This window comes from Canis aureus, chromosome 22 (genome assembly GCF_053574225.1).
Source record: "Canis aureus isolate CA01 chromosome 22, VMU_Caureus_v.1.0, whole genome shotgun sequence".
Lineage (NCBI taxonomy): Eukaryota > Metazoa > Chordata > Mammalia > Carnivora > Canidae > Canis > Canis aureus.
Window position 1 is genome coordinate 26,138,465 of NC_135632.1, and position 19,709 is coordinate 26,158,173.

At 42.1% G+C, this 19,709-nt stretch overlaps 2 protein-coding genes across 7 annotated transcripts in view; one reads left to right on the forward strand and one right to left on the reverse strand.

Annotated features, from left to right (window-relative positions):
• Positions 1-3,025: 3,025 nt before the first annotated feature.
• Positions 3,026-10,673, reverse strand: DPH3 (diphthamide biosynthesis 3). The gene is made up of 3 exons (XM_077865295.1): positions 10,312-10,673; positions 9,296-9,370; positions 3,026-5,489 (listed from the first exon to the last, which is right to left on the reverse strand). The coding sequence occupies exons 1-3, from the start codon at positions 10,417-10,419 to the stop codon at positions 5,424-5,426; spliced, it is 249 nt and encodes an 82-aa protein (XP_077721421.1). The 5' UTR covers positions 10,420-10,673; the 3' UTR covers positions 3,026-5,423.
• Positions 10,674-10,933: 260 nt separating this feature from the next.
• Positions 10,934-19,709, forward strand: part of OXNAD1 (oxidoreductase NAD binding domain containing 1) — a 37,094-nt gene continuing 28,318 nt past the window's right edge. Inside the window, exons 1-4 of one of the 6 annotated variants that reach the window (XM_077865288.1) lie at positions 10,934-11,074; positions 17,009-17,147; positions 18,961-19,087; positions 19,351-19,414. In XM_077865288.1, coding sequence (XP_077721414.1) covers positions 18,969-19,087; positions 19,351-19,414 — 183 coding nt within the window. In that variant the 5' untranslated portion in view covers positions 10,934-11,074; positions 17,009-17,147; positions 18,961-18,968. Of the gene's footprint in view, positions 11,075-11,245; positions 11,269-11,515; positions 11,537-17,008; positions 17,148-17,175; positions 17,242-18,960; positions 19,088-19,350; positions 19,415-19,709 lie in introns of those variants that run through there. The other 5 variants (XM_077865293.1, XM_077865290.1, XM_077865289.1 and 2 more) reach the window with 5 other exon arrangements.

Below are 19,709 nucleotides of genomic sequence, written 5' to 3' on the forward strand. Positions count from 1 at the left end.
TTGTTCTAGGCTGCCTGGTTGTGCAACTCCACAGGGAAGGGCACCAGCTTCCCCTGGAAGTCACCCACAGCATCAGGGTTGGAGGTGGTGAAAGGCAAATGTGGGTTCCAGGTTGTACTATTCTCTTGTTCATATCAAGCCTTCTTTTCCAACTACCAGATTAGCTGACCTATAGCTACTTTAGGCTCAACATCGGGTAGAGGTAATGGCCTTGCCAATGCCTCCACCAGCTTTCATGGCTAGGTGGAAGTCCAATCCTTTAACAAATCCCTCATTCTCTATCACTCATGGTTCTTCTGTTTCTTTGGATTGAACCCTGACACATCATGGCTGAGTCCATTGTTGTCTTACTTAACATGTAAATTCAGGCAAGTTCCCCAGACCACAATCTTGAGTCACTTCCAATTGAGCGAGAAATATGTAAGATTAAACTATTGAACCCTTACTATGTACAAACACTCTGCTAACTACCTTAAAGTACTGTTTCACTTAATCTCATTAAGTGATTCACATCCCTGATCCAGGCTGGTTCACTCTTGCTATTACCACCACTTGATAGTTCAGAGATACCTACTAGCTACAATAATATCTCCAGTTCTGCCATTTGGAATTGCAGACTGGGACCCAGGGCCCTCTGGGGTAAACCTGGATGGAACCTGGATGGTATGTGAGGCCCTCACAGAAAGAGTCAGGACCACAGTTAGTGCCATTGAGGGTTTCTTTCCCCCTCTTCTCCCTCGATCTTGGCATTAATCTTTATCCAAGGGTTCAACACTCAACCCTATCCGAGAACTCAGGTCCCTTCTAAGAATGAAGTCTACCCCCAAAATCTTTGCTTAGTGACTGGATCCTGCTTCTGTGATCTAGTCTCAGATGGGAACTACTTGCCTTGTCCCAAGTGTTGACCCACTGAAGTAGCACCTGTAGATCTTACCAGGATGTCTCACTGCTTAGTAGACATTTATCTCTATTTGGGAACCACTTTGTATTGAACACCTACCCCTATCAAACGTCCCTTGTTAGACTTCCTTAGATGCATTTCCCACATTTTGTGAGCTAGGGAATAGTATCTTTAACTGTGATTTCTTATTCACGTGTCCTTTGTTTTAGATCCTTAAGAAGGAATAATTTGTAAAATGGCTTCCCAGTCAAATATGTAATCATGAGCAATTTGCTTTGTAGGAAGGAGGAAATGGCAGGCATCCTCAAATGGAGTTTGAGTAATCCTAATTATGTACGTCAGCAGAAGCTGTCATTTTTGTAAGATCTGTAATTAGCAGCTAGCATGTGCTGGGAAAAATGTGATTGTCTGTTTAAACAGGGTGCAGCGCAGAGACTGCCCAGAGTGGGGCTCTCCTGCTGTGTTCATTAGCCCAGCCCCAGCTGGTCACCTGCTAAGGCTGACTGCATGCCTGAATATAAGGTGTGGAGTCAACCAAGCCCGCAGGCCTTTTCCACAGGCAAAGCAGGTGTGACCACTGAAAAAAGTTGGATCCTCTGTTCTTTGTGATTATGAATTTTCTGTTTTTCTAGACCAGTGGTTCTCAGCTTTGGCTGCACCCTGGAATTACCACAGAGACTCTAAAAATCCTGGCACCCGAGCTGCATCCAGACCAATTAAGTCAGTTTTTCTAAGGCATCAGTTTTAAAGTTCCTCAGATGATTCCAATGTGCTGCCAAGTTTGAACACCTGTTCTAGACCAGTGGTTCTCAAATGTTAGCTGCATCAGAATCACTTGCAGTGCTTGTGAAAGCCCGCCCCCAGATTCATTAAGTGCAGGGGGAGGGTGCCCTATAATTTGCACTCCTCATATTTATTCTAAGAATGCCGCTGATACTCAAAACATTGAATTCCTTTTGGGATTTAAAGTTAACTTTAAAAAATATATATTTTATTTATTCACGAGAGACACACAGGCAGAGGGAGAAGCGGGATCCATGCATGCAGGCAGCCCGACGTGGAACTCGATCCCAGGTCTCCAGGATCATGCCCTGGGCTGAAGGTGGCGCTAAACCGCTGAGCCACCGGGCTGCCCTTGAAGTTAACTTTTATTATTTATTTTTTAAAGATTTTTTACTTATTTATTCATGAGAGACACACAAACACACAGAGGCAGAGACACAGGCAGAGGGAGAAGCAGGCTCCATGCAGGGAGCCCGACCTGGAACTCGATCTCAGGTCTCCAGGACCAGGCCCTGGGCTGAAGGCGGCACCAAACCGCTGAGCCACCCGGGCTGCCGGAAGTTAATTTTTATTTTGCACATGTAACAGCCATTGTGCTAAATGTTTTACTCACTAGCTCACTTAATCATTTTCACAAGGCTGCTTCATTCCTACCCTCAGGTCTCAGAAAAAACACCCGACCTGAGATGCCTTTTGCCTGCCCTTTATCAGGCACCTGCAGCAGTTACTGTCCCATCACTTAGTGTGTTTCCTTCTGGGCCCTAACCACAGCCTGTTATCTAATCTCCTTTCTTCCACTTACATGTGGACACCCTGCCCTGTGTCTAATGTTGACAGGTACTCTACACATTTCCTGAATGAATGAATCCACAAAGTAACCACAGGAGAGGTACTATTATGGTCTGTATTTCACAGACTAGGACGTAGATACAAAAGATTCAGTAATTTGCCCAAGATCATTAGTGGAGGAAGGCAGGCTCAGACTGTATCCTGACCATAGCTGGGTTTTCAAACCACTGCAAGAATTGTCAGCCTTAAATAAAATAGCAATCTTCTTTCTCAGCAAAAACTTACTCATCTAAGAATGTGAACTATTTTTGCCTTAGTGCCACTTGACTCAAAGCTTTCTTCCCAGAAAAAATAAAAATCCAGAACCAAAGCCCATGTGGTCAAACTGTAGAAACACTGGCAATTTCTTTTGCATTTCAAAACTCCACTGTTCATATCAGAAACCTACTTGCAATTTCCCAAAGCAGGTTAAGGTTCTACCTCATATAAAATCACATCAAAACCTTTTTATACAAAATGTTGGTATTTAGGGGAAAACTACATGAAAACAAATGGATTTGAATTATGACTTTATTTAGCATGTCAATAATTTATTCTGGTAATAAATTAGTATGTACAGCAATCAAAAGTATTGGGTGCTTTCCAAGAAAACAGCTTCTGAATGTGTACACTAAAATATGTGTAGAATCATTTAAATAGGCAATTTTATTTTCAAACTCAGAAGTGTGGGAACATCAAGATACTGAAGAAACATGGAGTCTCTTTCTCTAATAGTTCATGATTTAGTTTTGAGTCTATGTAAAGGTTTTAATCACCATTTCAGCTCCTGCAAGCTACAAAGCCTGAAATTATAATATTGACAGTTCATACAAGGTTAGTAAGAGACAGAGAGCCTGGATTACAGATCAGTTCTCAGAGGTCTGAAATGTCTGGTAAGGTACACAAGGCACATAATACACACAGAACTCTACTCATATCTGAAAGATCCTGGTTTTACTTTCTGCTTAACATAGGATTAAACCCTGTTCTTTTGTGGTTAACAAATTTAGTAACTAAATTGCTTTAAAAACATCACTCCCATCACTACAGATTATCCCTGATTGCCAGTGCACTTTGATTTCATTTCTCCTGGTATGTTTAGACTTGGGTAACTTTTATTCCTTACATGTTCACAGTATATCTACCTCAAAGGTGCCTGTTCCTGTTTTAAATTCACCATCAGCTGAAGGAGTTAATGTCTCTATCTACAAAACCATCAAAATAAGCATGGAACAGTTCATTTCTCTTTTCAGTTCATTCCCATTAGTTGGCACATACCATGCTCTCTTCATCTGAGCTGCCACTGGCTCCAATCTACCAGTAGATTCTTGTGGGGGATCAGCGTCCTCAAACAGAAATTAGACTGCTCATTCCATGAAGAATATGCCATATAACATCATATAATCTACCCCGCACTTTGTCATACAATTTTTGGTCACTTATCAGGTCGCAGGCTAAACCATAGCCATGCTGCTGGCAGGTTTAAGGAAAAAAAAAAAAAAAAAAAAAGACCAGTTGTTTTAACTTAAAACCCCCAGTGTGTGCACAACACATTTATCAACCCAGTAATACAATAGTCACATTCTGGCAAGCTATTTTTTCTAACTGCGGGAACCGTTCCGAAAGCCTACCAGACATCAGTGAGTTTTTAAAAATTTTATAAACACGTAACAAAATTGTGATATGAAAGAAATTTCTGAATTTTTATGTGATTCTAATTTCTTGCTACTGTACTGCAGCAAAGGAAGATTGATAACCTATCTTTATAAATTTCTTTTTCTCCAGGGCAACATTTCTCTGAGTGCATATCTCGCTCAGTTACAGCTTATATCTTTTATCTTACACTTGTTAGATGTGTCCCCAGGGACAAAGAATTTAGACTTAGGCAGCTCTTCTTCAAGTTCATCCTCAGGAGGTGCAAGAGTTGTTGTAGCTTTACCTTTTACAGGCAGTGACTTGATTTTGAGGTAAGGCTGAAAGCACTGCTGCCAGCCATGAAGCCTTGACACAGACCCCTCTCTCGAATGCAATTTCATCAGCCTTATCCAAAGACAAACGGACAGATAAGATCCAGATACACAAACATTATCTGCTTTGACCTGGCAAAACCATCCAAGCATTCAATTTACTAAGTTGGCAAGTTTTTCTCCTCTGGTTCTGCTTCCAATTTCACTTCCTTTGGCTGCTTTTCTTTTTATCTTGTCCCAATTTTCGAGGAATATGCAGAATACTGATAAGGAAACTCCTGATTCTTTGACCATTTCACTTTTTGACTTTTCTTTCTTACTAACTTTTAGCTCTGGAAAAATTGTGAGCTCAGTAGATTTTCTCTGTAATACCATAACCAGAACTCAATGTAGGAAGTATAGTGGAAATGACATGCCAAGCAGCATTCTAATGAATCGAAGGCTAGGCAGACTGGCTTGGTACGGGACCTGAAAAGTACAGTGTGGATAAAGCAACTCATTTGCTTAAGGTTAGAACAGCAAAGTTGAAAGGGCTTTTAATAATCTTAATAACTAAGCCAAAAATATAATCCTTTTTTAAAATTAAGGAATCCTAATGACTTTGAGGTAGATGATGCTGTTACAAGAAAGAGATCAGGTGTAGGACATAAAAATAATGATACGGAGAGAAAACGTGCACTGATCTGAAATGATCTTCCTTTAAATTCACGTGGAAAATTAAGAAAACTTCCAATTCAAAGTTCTAAGCACAAAATCCAGGCATGTCATGTCATGACTTGCTTCTTTAATTGATGAACTCAGCAGTCAATGGTAAGGGATCCACACTCTAATGGAAGAGCCAACTACGGAATGGTTGTTCCCTGAAGAAGCCAGAAACTTCGCATTTGATTTTTCCAGCTTGGTTCATTCCCAAATGTTCGGGATTTGGATTCCTAAAGTCTTCTTCAGCATTTAACTAATTCTTTGTGGGTCGAAGGGGCAGGGACTGTTTCTCCACACATAAACTGATCCTAAGACAGAACAAGAAATTATATTAATCACTGAGTGTGTCATAAATGCATCAATATTACTTTAGTTTTGTTGCAAAATCAATCTGTTAGTTTTTTTTTTTTTAATTTTTATTTATTTATGATAGTCACAGAGAGAGAGAGAGGCAGAGACACAGGCAGAGGGAGAAGCAGGCTCCATATGCACCGGGAGTCCGATGTGGGATTCGATCCCGGGTCTCCAGGATCGCGCCCTGGGCCAAAAGCAGGCGCCAAACCGCTGCGCCACCCAGGGATCCCAATCTGTTAGAGTTTTAAACAATTTTTTTGTTTCAAAGTTTATTTAGTAATGTCTACACCTAACATAGGGCTCAAACTCACAATCCTGAGATCAAGAATCACATGCTCTTCCAACTAAGCCAGTCAGGCGCCCTGCAGTTGTTTGTTTTTCATCGCCATCACTTCACTCTTGTTCAAGGAGTCAATGGCAACACCAGAAATATAATCCTAAAAGTGCTTCAGTTTTTAGTTCTGAATTCACAATTTAAAGCATCTTATATTACAAAGCATGCCCACCTTCATTACAGAGCATCCACTTGTCAGAAATCACATTTACAATTATGTATCACATCTTTTAAGTTTCTGTATTAATTACTACACTAAAACTTCTCCACTTCAATATTTGGTCATTCAAATACGTGTCCTCTTCAAGGTACTTCTTCCAACTAAAAGGAATAGTTCTTTATGTTTCCCAACACAGATAATCTGGTGTCAGCTACATTGTAATTGAAGTTCAATCTCTGGTTATTTATCCTGGCTTCTGTCAGCTACCACAAGAAATCTCCGCCTTCCAGGTAACTGCTCATCTCCTGCAGTCTGATCCCCGGCAGGGTCAGGCCATATTGTGTCATCACTCTCTCACTCCCGCCCAGCACCTGGGAACTCCTTGCCTCTCCCCACCCCCCCAAGCCATCAAACTTGCTCTTTGGAATTTATGGTCTGTCATCAGCACACTGCTTCATATTCTCAACCTCTTTGCTGAGTTTGAGAATAGGTTATCCCCTAGGACGTCGTTTCCCTTATAACCTCCCAAATGGTGGTCCTGCGTTCTCAGAGTGTTGATACCACAGACACTGGAGGAGGAACTGGTTCTCCCTTCTGCCACTGTTCTCTCTCTAAAACCCACCAAACTTTGACTTTTATGTCATGAGATTTATCATCACTGCTCCCCTCTGTGTTTTCTGGACCTCGTTTAAAGTCCATGGTCACTGATCACAATCTCTCTTCTCTCCCTCCTAGTTAACAAAACTATAATCTTGGTTAAATCTAACTTCCTGTGTCTACATTCACTCATGTAGCTGAATGTCTACCACCTTAACCCCCCCCCCCCTTTTTTTTTTTTAAGATTTTATTTATTTAATCATGAGAGACACAGAGAAAGAGAGGCAGGGACACAGGCAGAGGGAGAAGCAGGCTCCATGCACAGAGCCCAATGTAGGACTTGATCCTTGAACTCCAGGATCATGCCCTGAGCCAAAGGCAGACACTCAACTACTGAGCCACCCAGGCGTCCCTTAAACCCTCTCCTGATCCTCTATCACCACTGGTTACTGCCCCATGTCTCTGCTCCCCTTTGCAGCAAATTCCTTGAAAGAAGTGTCTATGCTTGCTGCTTCCTATTCTTCTCTTTTTCTTGTCAATAAGTTTTCCACCAATCAGGCTCTGTATTACTTCATCAAAACTGCTCTTACAACCATACAAATGGCCTCCCTGTTAAAGCCAATGGTTAACTTTCAATTATTCATCCGTGGCATCTGACAAGGTTGTTCACTTCCCCCACCTCTTCTCATCTGGCTTCCGGGATATGGCACTGGTGGTTTCCTCCTCCTTCCTTTTTGGCCAGCTTTGCTGATTCCTCATTTCCTTCCCTGACCTCTTAATATAGGGAGTGGCCTGAGCTCAGCCCTTTCTTTTGTCCATCTCCATCTATATTCACAGCTCTGGTGATCTCGATCTCATGGCTCTAAAGCTATCGAAATGCTGATAACTCCCAAATTCATAGCACCAGCTGATCTCTCTCTTCAAACTCTAGACTTGCATATCCAATTGCTTTCTCCCTTGCTCTCCACTTGTATAAAAAACAGACCTCCTAAACTTAGTATGTCCAACTCCTGCCCTCTATACCTGCAGACACATACCTGTCAATTGATGCATCCCTCCAGTTATGAAGGCCACAAATGTTGAAATCATTTTTGATTCCTCTCATATCCTATATTCAATCAGTAAAAATAAGCCTCATCCTTTAAAGTGCATTCAGATCCAAAGACTTCTTACCACCTCCAGCACCACAGCCTGGTGCAAGTCATCCATCTCTTCCTGTGGTTCCTCTAACAGCCTCCTAATCATTACCCTTGCTATATCCTAACTCCTATCCTTGCTTCCTCTTAGTCTACTCTGTGCACAGCACCCAGAATCACTCTATTACAACTTAAGTTGGACTATAGTACTCTTTTGCTGGAGAATCCTGCAATGGTTCCCTAAGTCATTCACAGCAAAAGCCAAAGTGGCCCACAAACACCTTTAGGACCTACCTCACTCCACTACTTTCATCCTGGGCTACTCTCTCACCCTTGTCTACTCTGCTTTGGCCACACTTGCTGTTCCTTGATAAAAACAGGCATGTTCCTGCCTTAGGGCCTGTGCACTGAAAGTTCCCTTTGCTGGATTGCTTTTTATCCCCCAGGAGGAATCCTCACCTCTTTCAATCTTTGCTCCATAGGCCTGCCCTGATTACCCTATTTAAAAATTGCAACCTCTTCTCATACCAGCACTCCTAATCTCCCTTAACTCTGTTCTCTTTTTGTTCCAGAAAACATCGTGATACAGGAATAAATCTGTAAACTTCTAAATTAGAGCACACTTCTCCCATGAGACCAAATGCCTGGTGCTCATCTTCCCTATACTCATTTTAGAATTCGTTCTTAAGAATGTTAAGCTCTGTTATATGTCAACTATATCTCAAAGAGAGAGAGAGAGCGCAAAAGTGAAAAAAAAAATTAAGCTTCTTGCTTAAGACTCCATTCAAAGTACTGACCAAAAGTTGGGTTCAAGGTGGGCAATAAGAACATTGGTTTTCTATTGTCAATATCCTTCAGTGAAAATAAGAAAATGAAAGACCACAATGAAATCGTAAAATTGTAGCTATGACATACTTCAAACAAGACAATGCAGAGTTCCATATGTAGAAGTCAGGTAAAAAAAATACTATACAATTGTTCCCTCCAAAATTAGTCTAGGAGCTCTGAACAATTTTAATTACTTATTAAATAAAGGAGGAATACAGACTGTCAATTAGATAACCTTCATAATTATTTTTCTATTTAATAAGTAATCAATAATTTTCATTAGCTATAGAGCAGTTTTCTTTTTTGCCTTTTCCAAAGCTAAAATGAGTTAGAGTTTTTAGAGTTGTAATTTATGATATGGCTGTTCATTAGTAGTTTTAAAATTTTGTTTTATGGGGCAGCTCGGGTGGCTCAGTGGTTTAGTGCTGCCTTCGGCCCAGGGCCTGATCCTGGAGTCCCGGGATGGAGCCTGCTTCTCCCTCTGCCTGTGTCTCTGCCTCTCTGCCTCTCTCTCTCTCTCTCTCAACTCTGTGTCTCTCATGAATAAATAAATAAATAAAATCTTTAAAAAATAAATAAATAAAATTTTGTTGTAGGAGTCGGGGGGGATAAAATGTTTAAAGAAAAACAGCAGTTACCTAACACACTTTTAAACATCCTTGCCTCGCCATCCTCCCCCATACCTTTTACAATTCAACTACTTACCTTGTCATAAATCACTTTTATGATGAGAGAGCAGCTAGGACACGTTGCCACGTCTTCCCCATTCTCCAAATCTTCCTACAACAAAATAAGAAACGTTATAGTATTGTCTTCCCTTTGCGATCTCCTCCTCCCAAACTCTTTCCACCCCTTGGGTCAAGCTCCGTTGTGGCTCACCTCCCTACAAGGTATATGAGGGCCAAAAAGGGCTACCTAGTGAAATACCAATTCCATTTTTCCCTGCCAAGTGACACTTTAAAAATACCCAGGCAGGGCAGCCCGAGTGGCCCAGCGGTTTAGCGCTGCCTTCAGCCCAGGGCATGATCCTGGAGTCCTGGGATCGAGTCCCGCGTCGGGCTCCCTGCATGGAGCCTGCTTCTCCCTCTGCCAGTGCCTCTGCCTCTCTGTCTCTCATGAATAAATAAATAAAAATTTAAAAAAATACCCAGGAAGAGGGGTGCCTCAGAGGCTCAAGCACTCAGTTCCGGTCATGATCTCCGAGTCCTGAAATCAGCCCCACCCGGGGGCTCAGCACCGGGCCTGCAGCCTGCTTAAGATTCTCTCTCCTTCTCCCTCTGCGCCTCCTTCAGATCCCCCACACCCCCATCCCCACCACTTGCGTACCTTCTCTCTCTCTCAAAAAACACAAGACAAGACCAGACCAGACCCGAGAAAGGTCAGCCAAACTTCATCAACTCAAAACCCCTGAGAAGACAAACACGTGACCCTTCCTCCAAAAGCCTCTCAGGAAGTGGGACCCGAAGTGGCGGAGGATGACCAGCCCGACGCTCCCCGCCATCCCACCCTTCCCACCACCCACCCTCCACCCCTCAGCCCGACTGAAGGCCAAGACGATGTGCCCACTGACATATCAGAGCATCAACTTTACGGGGACTTGGAGGCTGGACAAGCAGTGCGGGGACAGCTACGAGCCTCAAGGCGACGGAGCGGCGGAGGGAACCGGGCGGAGCAAACACGCGCCTGCTCCCGCCAATCGCCGGGCGGGGCCCCCACGTTACCTTGGTAATGCAGAAGTTATCCCCACACGGGCAGGGGTAGAAATAGGTCTCCGAGTCTTCGTCATATTGGAAGTCCTCGATCTCCACCTCGTCGTGAAACACGGCCATTGTCCCTGGGGCCAGCAGAGGTCGGTCGCCCCCGGGGACGGACTCACTCCGCGGGCGCCGGTGCCAGCCCGCTGTGGTCCCCACGCACCGGCTCAGGAACGATCGCTTCCGGCGCAGAGACAATGACGCAACTCCGGCGTCGGAGGCCAACTCGGTGACCGGGTAGCGGTCACCATGGAGATGGCGGAGCTAGGGGGCGGAGACACTGAGTGCCGCAGCTCCCGGCTTGGTGGGGAGTTCGCCCTTCCGGTCGTCGGAGGGACTGGCCAATAAGGTGTGAGGACTAGCTCGCGCTGCTGTGACGTCACGGCGCCGGAAGCTCTCCAGCGAGGGTGGCGGAGTTGGGCCGGGTGGGCTAGCGGTGTCCCGGCGGCGGCGGTGTTGGCGTTCTCCGTCCAGTCCCCCGAGGTCAGAGAGGCCTTGAGCGGAGTCCGCGGAATCGGTGGCATCGACCCGGCCCTCGACGTCCTTGGGGAGAAAGGGGCGCTCCTCTGGTTGGTCTGAGGAGGCGGCCGGAGCAGCCCTGCTTCTCGAACCTCCCCCTTCCTGCCTCCTCCGTGACGGACGAAAAGTTCGCTTGGACTTTGATTCGCCGAGTGACCTTGGCTCCGGGCGACGCCTCGCTGGTGGTTTCTGGCTGCCCTCGGCTCTTCAGGTAGATCCGCGGCTCTTGCTCACCCTGGGTTCCCTTCGGATGCCCTAAATTGTGTTGTCGAGAGGACCCAGACCGTGAAGGCGTCCTGAGCTCTGCTCCTACGTTTGCCAAGCATGTGCCGTCATTAATGACCATGACTAGCACAGCAGTAATAACATCGCCTTTTATTATTGGGAGTTTGCTGTAAATACTAGGTATTGCGCCAAGTATAATTCTTCCATCACCCCTGGGAAGTTAGATGTTATTCCGTATTATTAATCTTCACACTGAGATACGGAGAGTTGGTTATCTTGACTAAAATCCCCCATCTAGGAAACGAAGAGCCTCTCTGTCCCCAAAGCCTCGAAACAGATCGCTTAGTTTATTTGAACCACGGTTTCTCCTTTTTAAAAGGAATGGCATCAGCGGACAGAGTTATGGCCTCGAGTCCTCCATACATTGGAATGAAGGGCAAGTAAAAAGGTAGTTTGTCTTGAAAGCAATGCGAATGCCTGTTTCAGTACAACCAGATTCCATGGAAGTATTGCTCCATCGCTAACACGTGTATTCAAGTTTAGGTAGAGAAGAAATGCAGTGCAGTGAAAGAAGCACTTTTGAGAAATAGGTCTAGGGTCAGAATCTGATTGCTGGGAACTAGTTCTGGGAGCTGGATACATTCTTTGGGCCTTATTTTCTCTTCCGACTAACAAAAGGGTTGGATTAGAGATGGTATACAAGATCATGTGCAGATCTAACATTCTACTTTTGCCTGGAAATTAGGAGACTTACCTGGTTAGCAATTCTATATACCATATTTCCTTTATATCTACATGGTATGTTTCCCATATTACCATGTATACACACTCCTATGCTTATTTATGTACACATACTCAAAGGTTTGCATGAAGTTACTGATTTTATGCATACTGAGGTGGACCTCCACCTCATTTAGCTCTTCTAAGGCTTGAAAACCTAAAGGCAGAGGAGTCTTGGGAGAAAAATCAAGAAGTTGCATTAAAAAAGTTTGTGGAAGGTTATCCCAAAAGCCTCACATTTTGCATAATTGAGCCCTATGTACCCAGCAGTTAGGCAACCCTTATTAAACTTGTTGAGGCTTAACTGGGATGGTTTTGGTGTGACTGGGCAGAGTAAAAAATGCCAGCAAAGCCCACCCAGCTCCTTGGCTGCTCCCTGTATCTTTGTAGGCACAGATACTTCTCAGGTAGTCTCTTGGAGATGGGAGAACAAGGGAGAGCCTTCCAGGATCTATTCTGTAGTCCCAGTGAGCATTTTGAGACTGGGAACCATCTCTAGTTCTTAACAGTGCTTCTCAGCATAAGTACCTACAAATTAAAGAGCCATTTTTGAATGTATGGAAATGAGTGTGTTCATATTTGGTTCTTGGAAGTATAAATTAGTAGACCTTTTAGAAAGCAGTGTGGACCTAGCAAAAACAATTTGCTAGGGAATTTTAAAATTTGAGGTTAATAACCTGGACAGTTTACAGGAGTTGTCGGATTTTTTTTTTTTATAATTTCTTTCTAATTTTCAACTTTTTTTGAGTATGCATTTACCTAAAATGGAAAAAGAAAAACTAGTGAACCACTTATGAATAATAATGCACACTATGTGTCAGGCACTATATCAAATGTTTTATATGCATGATGTCATTAAAGCAGCCCAGTGAGATCATTAATTCCGTTGTCAGCATTGGAAAATCAGAGGCTAAAGAACCTGCAAAGGGAGGCAAAGCTGGTAAGTGATAGTAAATTGTGGTGAGAGCTCAAATCTGTCAGATGCCAGGACTTAGGCTCTTAATTAACTTTGATGTCATCTGTGATATAATGGCATTGAAGCAGAGCTGGATTAAACATACAGCCCTGAAGCTCTACAGACTGCTGAGATTTTCTGTTAGAGCAGTGCTGGTTCCCTTGAAACCTAGATTTGGGAGTCTCCTTGGCTTTCCATACGGCTTTCATCCTGCCGTCTGTTGGCCATACATCTTGTCTTATCAGCCAGAGGTGATTCCCTGTATGGTTCTGCTCAGTTTGAGTTTCTGCTGTGCTGAAACCATAACCAAACACTGCCATGCAGTTTTTTTCTTTTTTAGTCCAAGCAACATTTTTAGTTAAAACATTACGTTGACTACTGAACTTTTCTTTTATTCCTTAAACAGGATGGAAATGTTTTGCAATGAGGCATTATTGGACCTTGAGAATATGACCTAAGCAGATTTACTGGTTGCTATAGCATCATTTGCAATCACAAACTTATAATTAAAAGAAGTAAAGTCTATTGAAAGCACCATGAGGCTTTGAGCGAGGCTCTTCCTGGGCACAGTGTGGGCTTCTGTGTCAAGAACATACCTGTCAGGGGATCCCTGGTGGCCCAGCGGTTTAGAGCTTGCCCAGGGCGTGATCCTGGGAGTCCCAGGATTGAGTCCTGCATCCAGCTCCCTGCATGGAGCCTGCTTCCCTCTGCCTGTGTCTCTGCCTCTGTCTCTCTGTGTCTCTCATGAATAAATAAATAAAATCTTAAAAAACAAACAAAAAAGAACATACCTGTCAGATATGTTCAGCATGGCAGTGTGGCTGGTGATAGCAAAAATGACCCACTGGTGGAAGCAGCTGGTTTCACAGCTCAGGTGATTATCCTGAAACATCCAGGCCAAGTCAGTGCTGGATATGCACTTGGGCTGGATTGTCAAACAGCTCACATTGCTTTCAAGTTTGCTGAGCTGAAGGAGAAGCTAGTTCTGGAAAAAAGCTGGAAGGTGGTCCCAAGTTCTTGGAGTCTGGTGATGCTATCATCGTTGATATGATTCCTGGCCAGCCTGTATGTGTTGAGAGATTGTCTTATGACTCCTCTGAGCCATTTTGCTGTTCATGCCATGAGACAGATGGTTCCTGTGGGTGTCATCAAAGCAGTGGACGAGAAGGCAGCTGGAGCTGACAAGGTCACCGAGTCTGCCCAGAAAGCTCAGAAGGCTAAATTAATATTATTCCCAATATCTGCCACCCCAGTCTTACTTAGTGGTGGAAGAGTGGCCTCAGAACTGTTTGTGTCAATTGGCCCTTTAAGTTTAATAGTAAGAAGACTGATAAATGATAATGCATCGTAAAACCTCCAGAAGGAAAGGAGAATGTTTTGTGGACCATTTGTGTGTCTGTGTGTGTGTGTGGCAGTTTTAAGTTATTAGTTTTTAAAATTAATACTTTTTAATGGAAACAACTTGATCAAAAATCTGTCACAAAATTTTGAGACCCATTAAAACAAAAGTTTAATGAGAAAAAAATTTAATGAAATGTTAAAACTGCTGATCTGGAAAATAATAGTGGCCAAAATTCTCAGCATGTGATCGAATTTAGAACTTATAATTCTGAATAGAAACTGTTTTGTGAATGCTGTTGTGTATCAGGCTGAGGAGAGTTATTGACAGTATCAAACCACTGCCCCTCTACCTGGCAGGGAGTAGAGGGCAGGGGTTAATGGGATTGCCTTGATTTTTAGTAACACTCTTGCTTGCTAGGCACTTGCACAGACATTTATTTGTTCCTCTTAGTGCTCGCTTCGGCAGCACATATACTAAATATTTGTTCCTCTCAGCAATCCAGTGAAGTGGTATTGGCATTCAAACTTTAAAATTTTAACAGATGACTGGCCCAAGATAAAAAAGTAGGAAGGAATCAGACCTGAGCCCAGTTCATCTGATTTCACGTCAAGCACAATTTCAGGTCAAGCACTCCATAACTTGTGTACCACTAGGGTTCCCTTACCAAATGCCAAATGCTGGGGACTCCTTTGCTTCTTCAGTGACACTTAGGGTTCTAAATTAACAGGTGCCATGATAGTTCCGCAAATTTACTCTCTTTCAGTGTTTGAATGCTCTTGGAGGCATTCTTGGTTCTCTCTCTCTCTCTCTTTTTTTTTTAACTACTCTCACATCTCATCCAATATGTTCATCTACTTTTGCCATCTCATAGCTTTATCCTGCTCTCATGTTAGATTGGAGCCTTCTAAATAAGAACTCTTGCGGGGATCCCTGGGTGGCGCAGCGGTTTAGCGCCTGCCTTTGGCCCAGGGCGCGATCCTGGAGACCCGGGATCGAGTCCCACGTCAGGCTCCCGGTGTATGGAGCCTGCTTCTCCCTCTGCCTATGTCTCTGCCTCTCTCGCTCTCTCTGTGTGTGACTATCATAAATAAATAAAAATTAAAAAAAAAAAAAAAAAAAAGAACTCTTGCCCTTCTGTGATCCATTCTTTACGTAGCAGCTTGAGTGGTCCTTTGATGTAAATGTAAATTAGGTCATTCGGTTCAGTGTAAATTAGATCACTTAATGTAAACCTTTCCTGGCTTATTGACACCCTTCAGTTGCTTCCTGTTGCCCTTAGAGTAAAGGCCATACTCTTTCAGAGGTCTGATGTGATCTTGCACGTGTCTACCTGCTGTGCTAATCTCTTGTCACTGTCTCCTAGCTCCCTACTCTCTAGTCCTACTGGCTGTGGCTCCTGTAACATAGTAGTTTGCTTCTGTGATTGGGCCTCTGCCTGATGGCTCTACGCTTACTGTCCGCTTGGCCACCTCTTCCTTATCTCAGGTCTCAGCTCAGATATCTATTGAGAGAGACCTTTTCCGATATTCCCCCACTCATTTCTTTTATCATACTCCCTGTATTCTATATTTGCCTCACTAATTATCTGCTTACTGTCGTTGACTGGACACACGGTAGTAAAAGTTTCATGATGACAAGGGCTTTGTGTTTGGTTCTTTATTGTGTCTCCACCGCCTAAAATAGTGCCTGGCATCCCAACAATTCTTAAATTGAGTGTACCTATTGAATAGAAATCAGTATTTTAAATACTAAACCATTTTAAATCTTAAATTTATCTGTCACCTGAAGTAATCTTTTTTTTTTACTGCTTAAGTGGATACGATTTTTTATTTATTTATCACAGAAATAGAGTTAATTTTTTTGAAGTTATGCCTGTGAGGATAGAAACACTGATGGAATATTCTTTCTTGTATCATTTTAGAAAATTCTTAGCATATGTTTATTATCTATAGCTAATTAAATATTTACATTGAATATATGAAACCATTGGATGTATTTCAAAAAATGAGTAGTTTTTTTGTTTTTATTTTTAATACCTTATTGCTTTGGAAGGCCCTTTGAACACGATTTGATAAAAATACCCTTTATTTGATAAAAATACCCTTATCTACCACCAGTAGATGGCACTCTTGGTCACAGTTACTGGCATTCAAAAACCAGATTTTAGAATTTTAAAGAGAACAGTTTTTAAAAAGTAACATTTCTTTCTTTTTTAAGAGCTTTTATTCATTTATTTGAGAGAGAGAGTGCAGTGAGGAGGGGCAGAGGGAGAAGCAGACTCCCTGCTGAGCAGGAAGCCCAACACAGGGCTGGATCCCAGGACCCCAGGATCATGACCTGAACCAAAGGCAGACGCTTAACCAACTGAGCCACCCAACACTTCTTTATTTTCAGATTTTGTTGAGCAGTAGACCCTTTAAACAGCATAATCACCAAGAGGTGTATTTTATTTGAGGACAATTTTTTTTTTAGCAATGGTTGTCTAAAACATTGAGCAGAGAACAGTGTTGCCATATTAACTATATATCAGTTCCATTTTATCAGGGAAGTGACATGTGACTGTATCATTCCAGCCATTAGTCTGGTCTTTCATGAGGTGGACATCCTAAGGAGCAAGAGTTAAAGATAGGCCGAGGCAGCTGAAAAAAAGGGAAGCAGGAAGAGAAACAGAAGAGCTAAGTGGAAACACGAGGAGGAAGAATTGATGGGAAGGAGGGAGTGGAGAGTAGACTTGCTGTGAGGTGATGCTTCCTGATTATAATCAGCCTTTCCTTTTGCAGCTGAGAATGCCTTTCCACAGTTTCCCAGAACATGATTCTTACATGTCATCTCTGCCATTGCAGGAACTTTGTGAGAATTTCAGTATATGGAAACACTGCCCTTGTTCCAACTGGTGTCACTCTTATTCCAGGACCAAAGTATTATATGTCAATCAGTCAGCCACATACTTAATGACTCCTAGAAATTTCATGGACTTCTAAAGTAAGTTTCACCTTCCTTCTTTCAACAGTGAACGCACCATTTTTGGTATAGCACGATCAAAGGAGAGAAATTAAATTTAGTAGTCTTACATGAGGTGAGAGGCCTTATGCTTTTTTCATTTACTAGAAAGAAAGATGGCGAGTAGCGTGTTTACTGACAGTGATGCTACAATATACTAGGAAGTAGATCTTTTATCTAAAGGAAGTAGCAAGTAGATCTTTTATCTAAAGGCTAGTTAGCACTTTTTGATATGACTTGGTTATAACTGACTTTTATCATCACTTGATTATTTACTTTTGTTTTCTGTCTGTCTTCTAAAATGTAAGCTCCCCAAGAAGATCTTTGTTTTATGTCTGTGTCCCCAATGTCTACCACATAATAATAGACTCTTAATAAATATTTGTCAGATAAAGGACTAAATTAACAAAGAGGAAGTAGGAATGGAAGCACACACAGCTTGAATTTTTCTAACTAAATTTATTGCAATTAGTTTGTATAGTACTTTCCAGAGAGCTCAGAAAAAAGGGTGTGTATGTACATTTTCATTTACTCTCTAAGATAAGAAAGGACAGCTATATATGGCAATATAGTCTGTTAAACATAACCATCTGAGACAAAGAAACATTCAGAAATTGGCAGAGGATAACAGAATGGTAGGAACCAAAAAAATATGTCATCTGACTCACAATCAGTGCTTTTTTTGATAAGCCTCTAGGTTTTAGAATTTAAATATTGGGTAATCTTTCTGGTTTTATTTTCAACATTTTATTGAAATATAACATAAACAAATACATAAATCCTTGGAGGGTAGCTTGATTAATACTTTTAAGACTTAATTTTTAGAGCATTTCTAAGTTTATACCAAAATTGAGGGGTAAGTAGAGATTTTCCATGTATTCCCTGCCTGCACACTTGTATAGCTTTCCCTGTTGTCAGTATCCCCCAGCAGAGTGCTACATTCGTTACACTTAATGAACCTGCACTGACATCATAATGATCCAGAATCTGTACTTTAGGCTCACTCTTGGTATTGCATGTTCTGTGGATTAAGACAAATGCATAATTACATGTATCTATCACTATCACATCACCATGGTATCAGGGTATCTTTAGTATCCTAAAAATCTTCTGTGGTTTGATGAATTATTACCAAGTGAAAATACCCACACAATCAGTATTCAGATTAAGAAACAGCATTGTCACTATTACCTCCCTAAGGGTAACTGCTAACTTGATTTCTAACTTGATAGATTAATTTAGTCTGTTTTTGTACTTTCTATGACTGGACTCATAAGATATACGCTTTTTTGAGTCTGGCTTTCACTCTCTTCATGCAGTGTGCTATTCATGATACCTGTGTTACTACATGCGGTCTGTTTATTCTTATTGCCATGACCCTTAGAAAATTTGCTCCTTGCACTTTATCTAGCAAGAAATATTAAAGACATGTGGTGCTTTTTGGCTGGAATGCTATTATTAGGCAGTTTTAAAATCTACTCTCCTTTTCTATAATAGTGTAAGATTAGTGCCATGAGCTTGGTTAGTGATTTTGGAAACTAAGAGAAAGCATGACTATTTGATGGCACCACTAATTACCTAAGTATGTACTGTGGAGATCAGTTGAATCAGCTCCAACTAGTGGCAGAAATTTCATTAGGGTGGAGTTAGGCTTTAATATTGCTTTGCTGTTTTGTTAGGTCAACTCATAATAGTACCAGCAAAATTCCAGAGTCTTCATTGGCCCCTAAAGTAGCCTACTATTTCCCTACTTTTTCTTAAAATATTTTAACTTCCAAGTTTTCTGTTTGCCCAGGAGGCACCATGGCCTGTGCTGCTGTCATGATTCCTGGGTTGTTACGAAGCTCTGTTGGAACCATCTGTACTCCAGCTACTTCCCTGAGACTGACGTCCAGTACTTTGCGTCACCTTACTCTTACAAGGTGAGTTTCTGGCCCTTGGTGTCTTTTGAGGTGATTCAAAGACATGATCTGCTGATGGTCAAGGGAGGTGTATCAGAGCATCTTGTTTAAACATTCATGCCATCTGTAGACGGTTAAACTTTATTTGGGAATGCCAGTTTTCATGACCACTTTCTAGGGTCCGTAATGTTGTAGTGTATTTTGGATACTCATGATATTACAGGGGAAATGAATTTTTTTTGTGGGGATAATACTTAATAATCCAATTTTACTTTCTATTAAAGCATAATGAAATCCAAAAGGAAAACTGATCACTTGGAGAGAACTGCAAGTGTCATTCGTCGGGAGGTTTGTATCTTTGGGCCGTGGCAAGTTTTTCTAGGCCGAACAGTGCACACGGTTATGACTGGTTCACGGAGAAGACTTTAGATGAGGCCAATCCCTTTGAAGGACAGTTGAGAAAGTTTGTCATTTTTTTGCTCACAACTTTTCTGATAGGACATATGACAACTGATTTGAAAAGATGACCGTGAAATCAAAATTTTGCTTTAAAACTTAGAATAAATGGATTAATTTTTGATGAAGGGAGTATAGCAGCAATTGAAGGACCTATCTTCACATGTGTAATGTTTAGGGCTATATT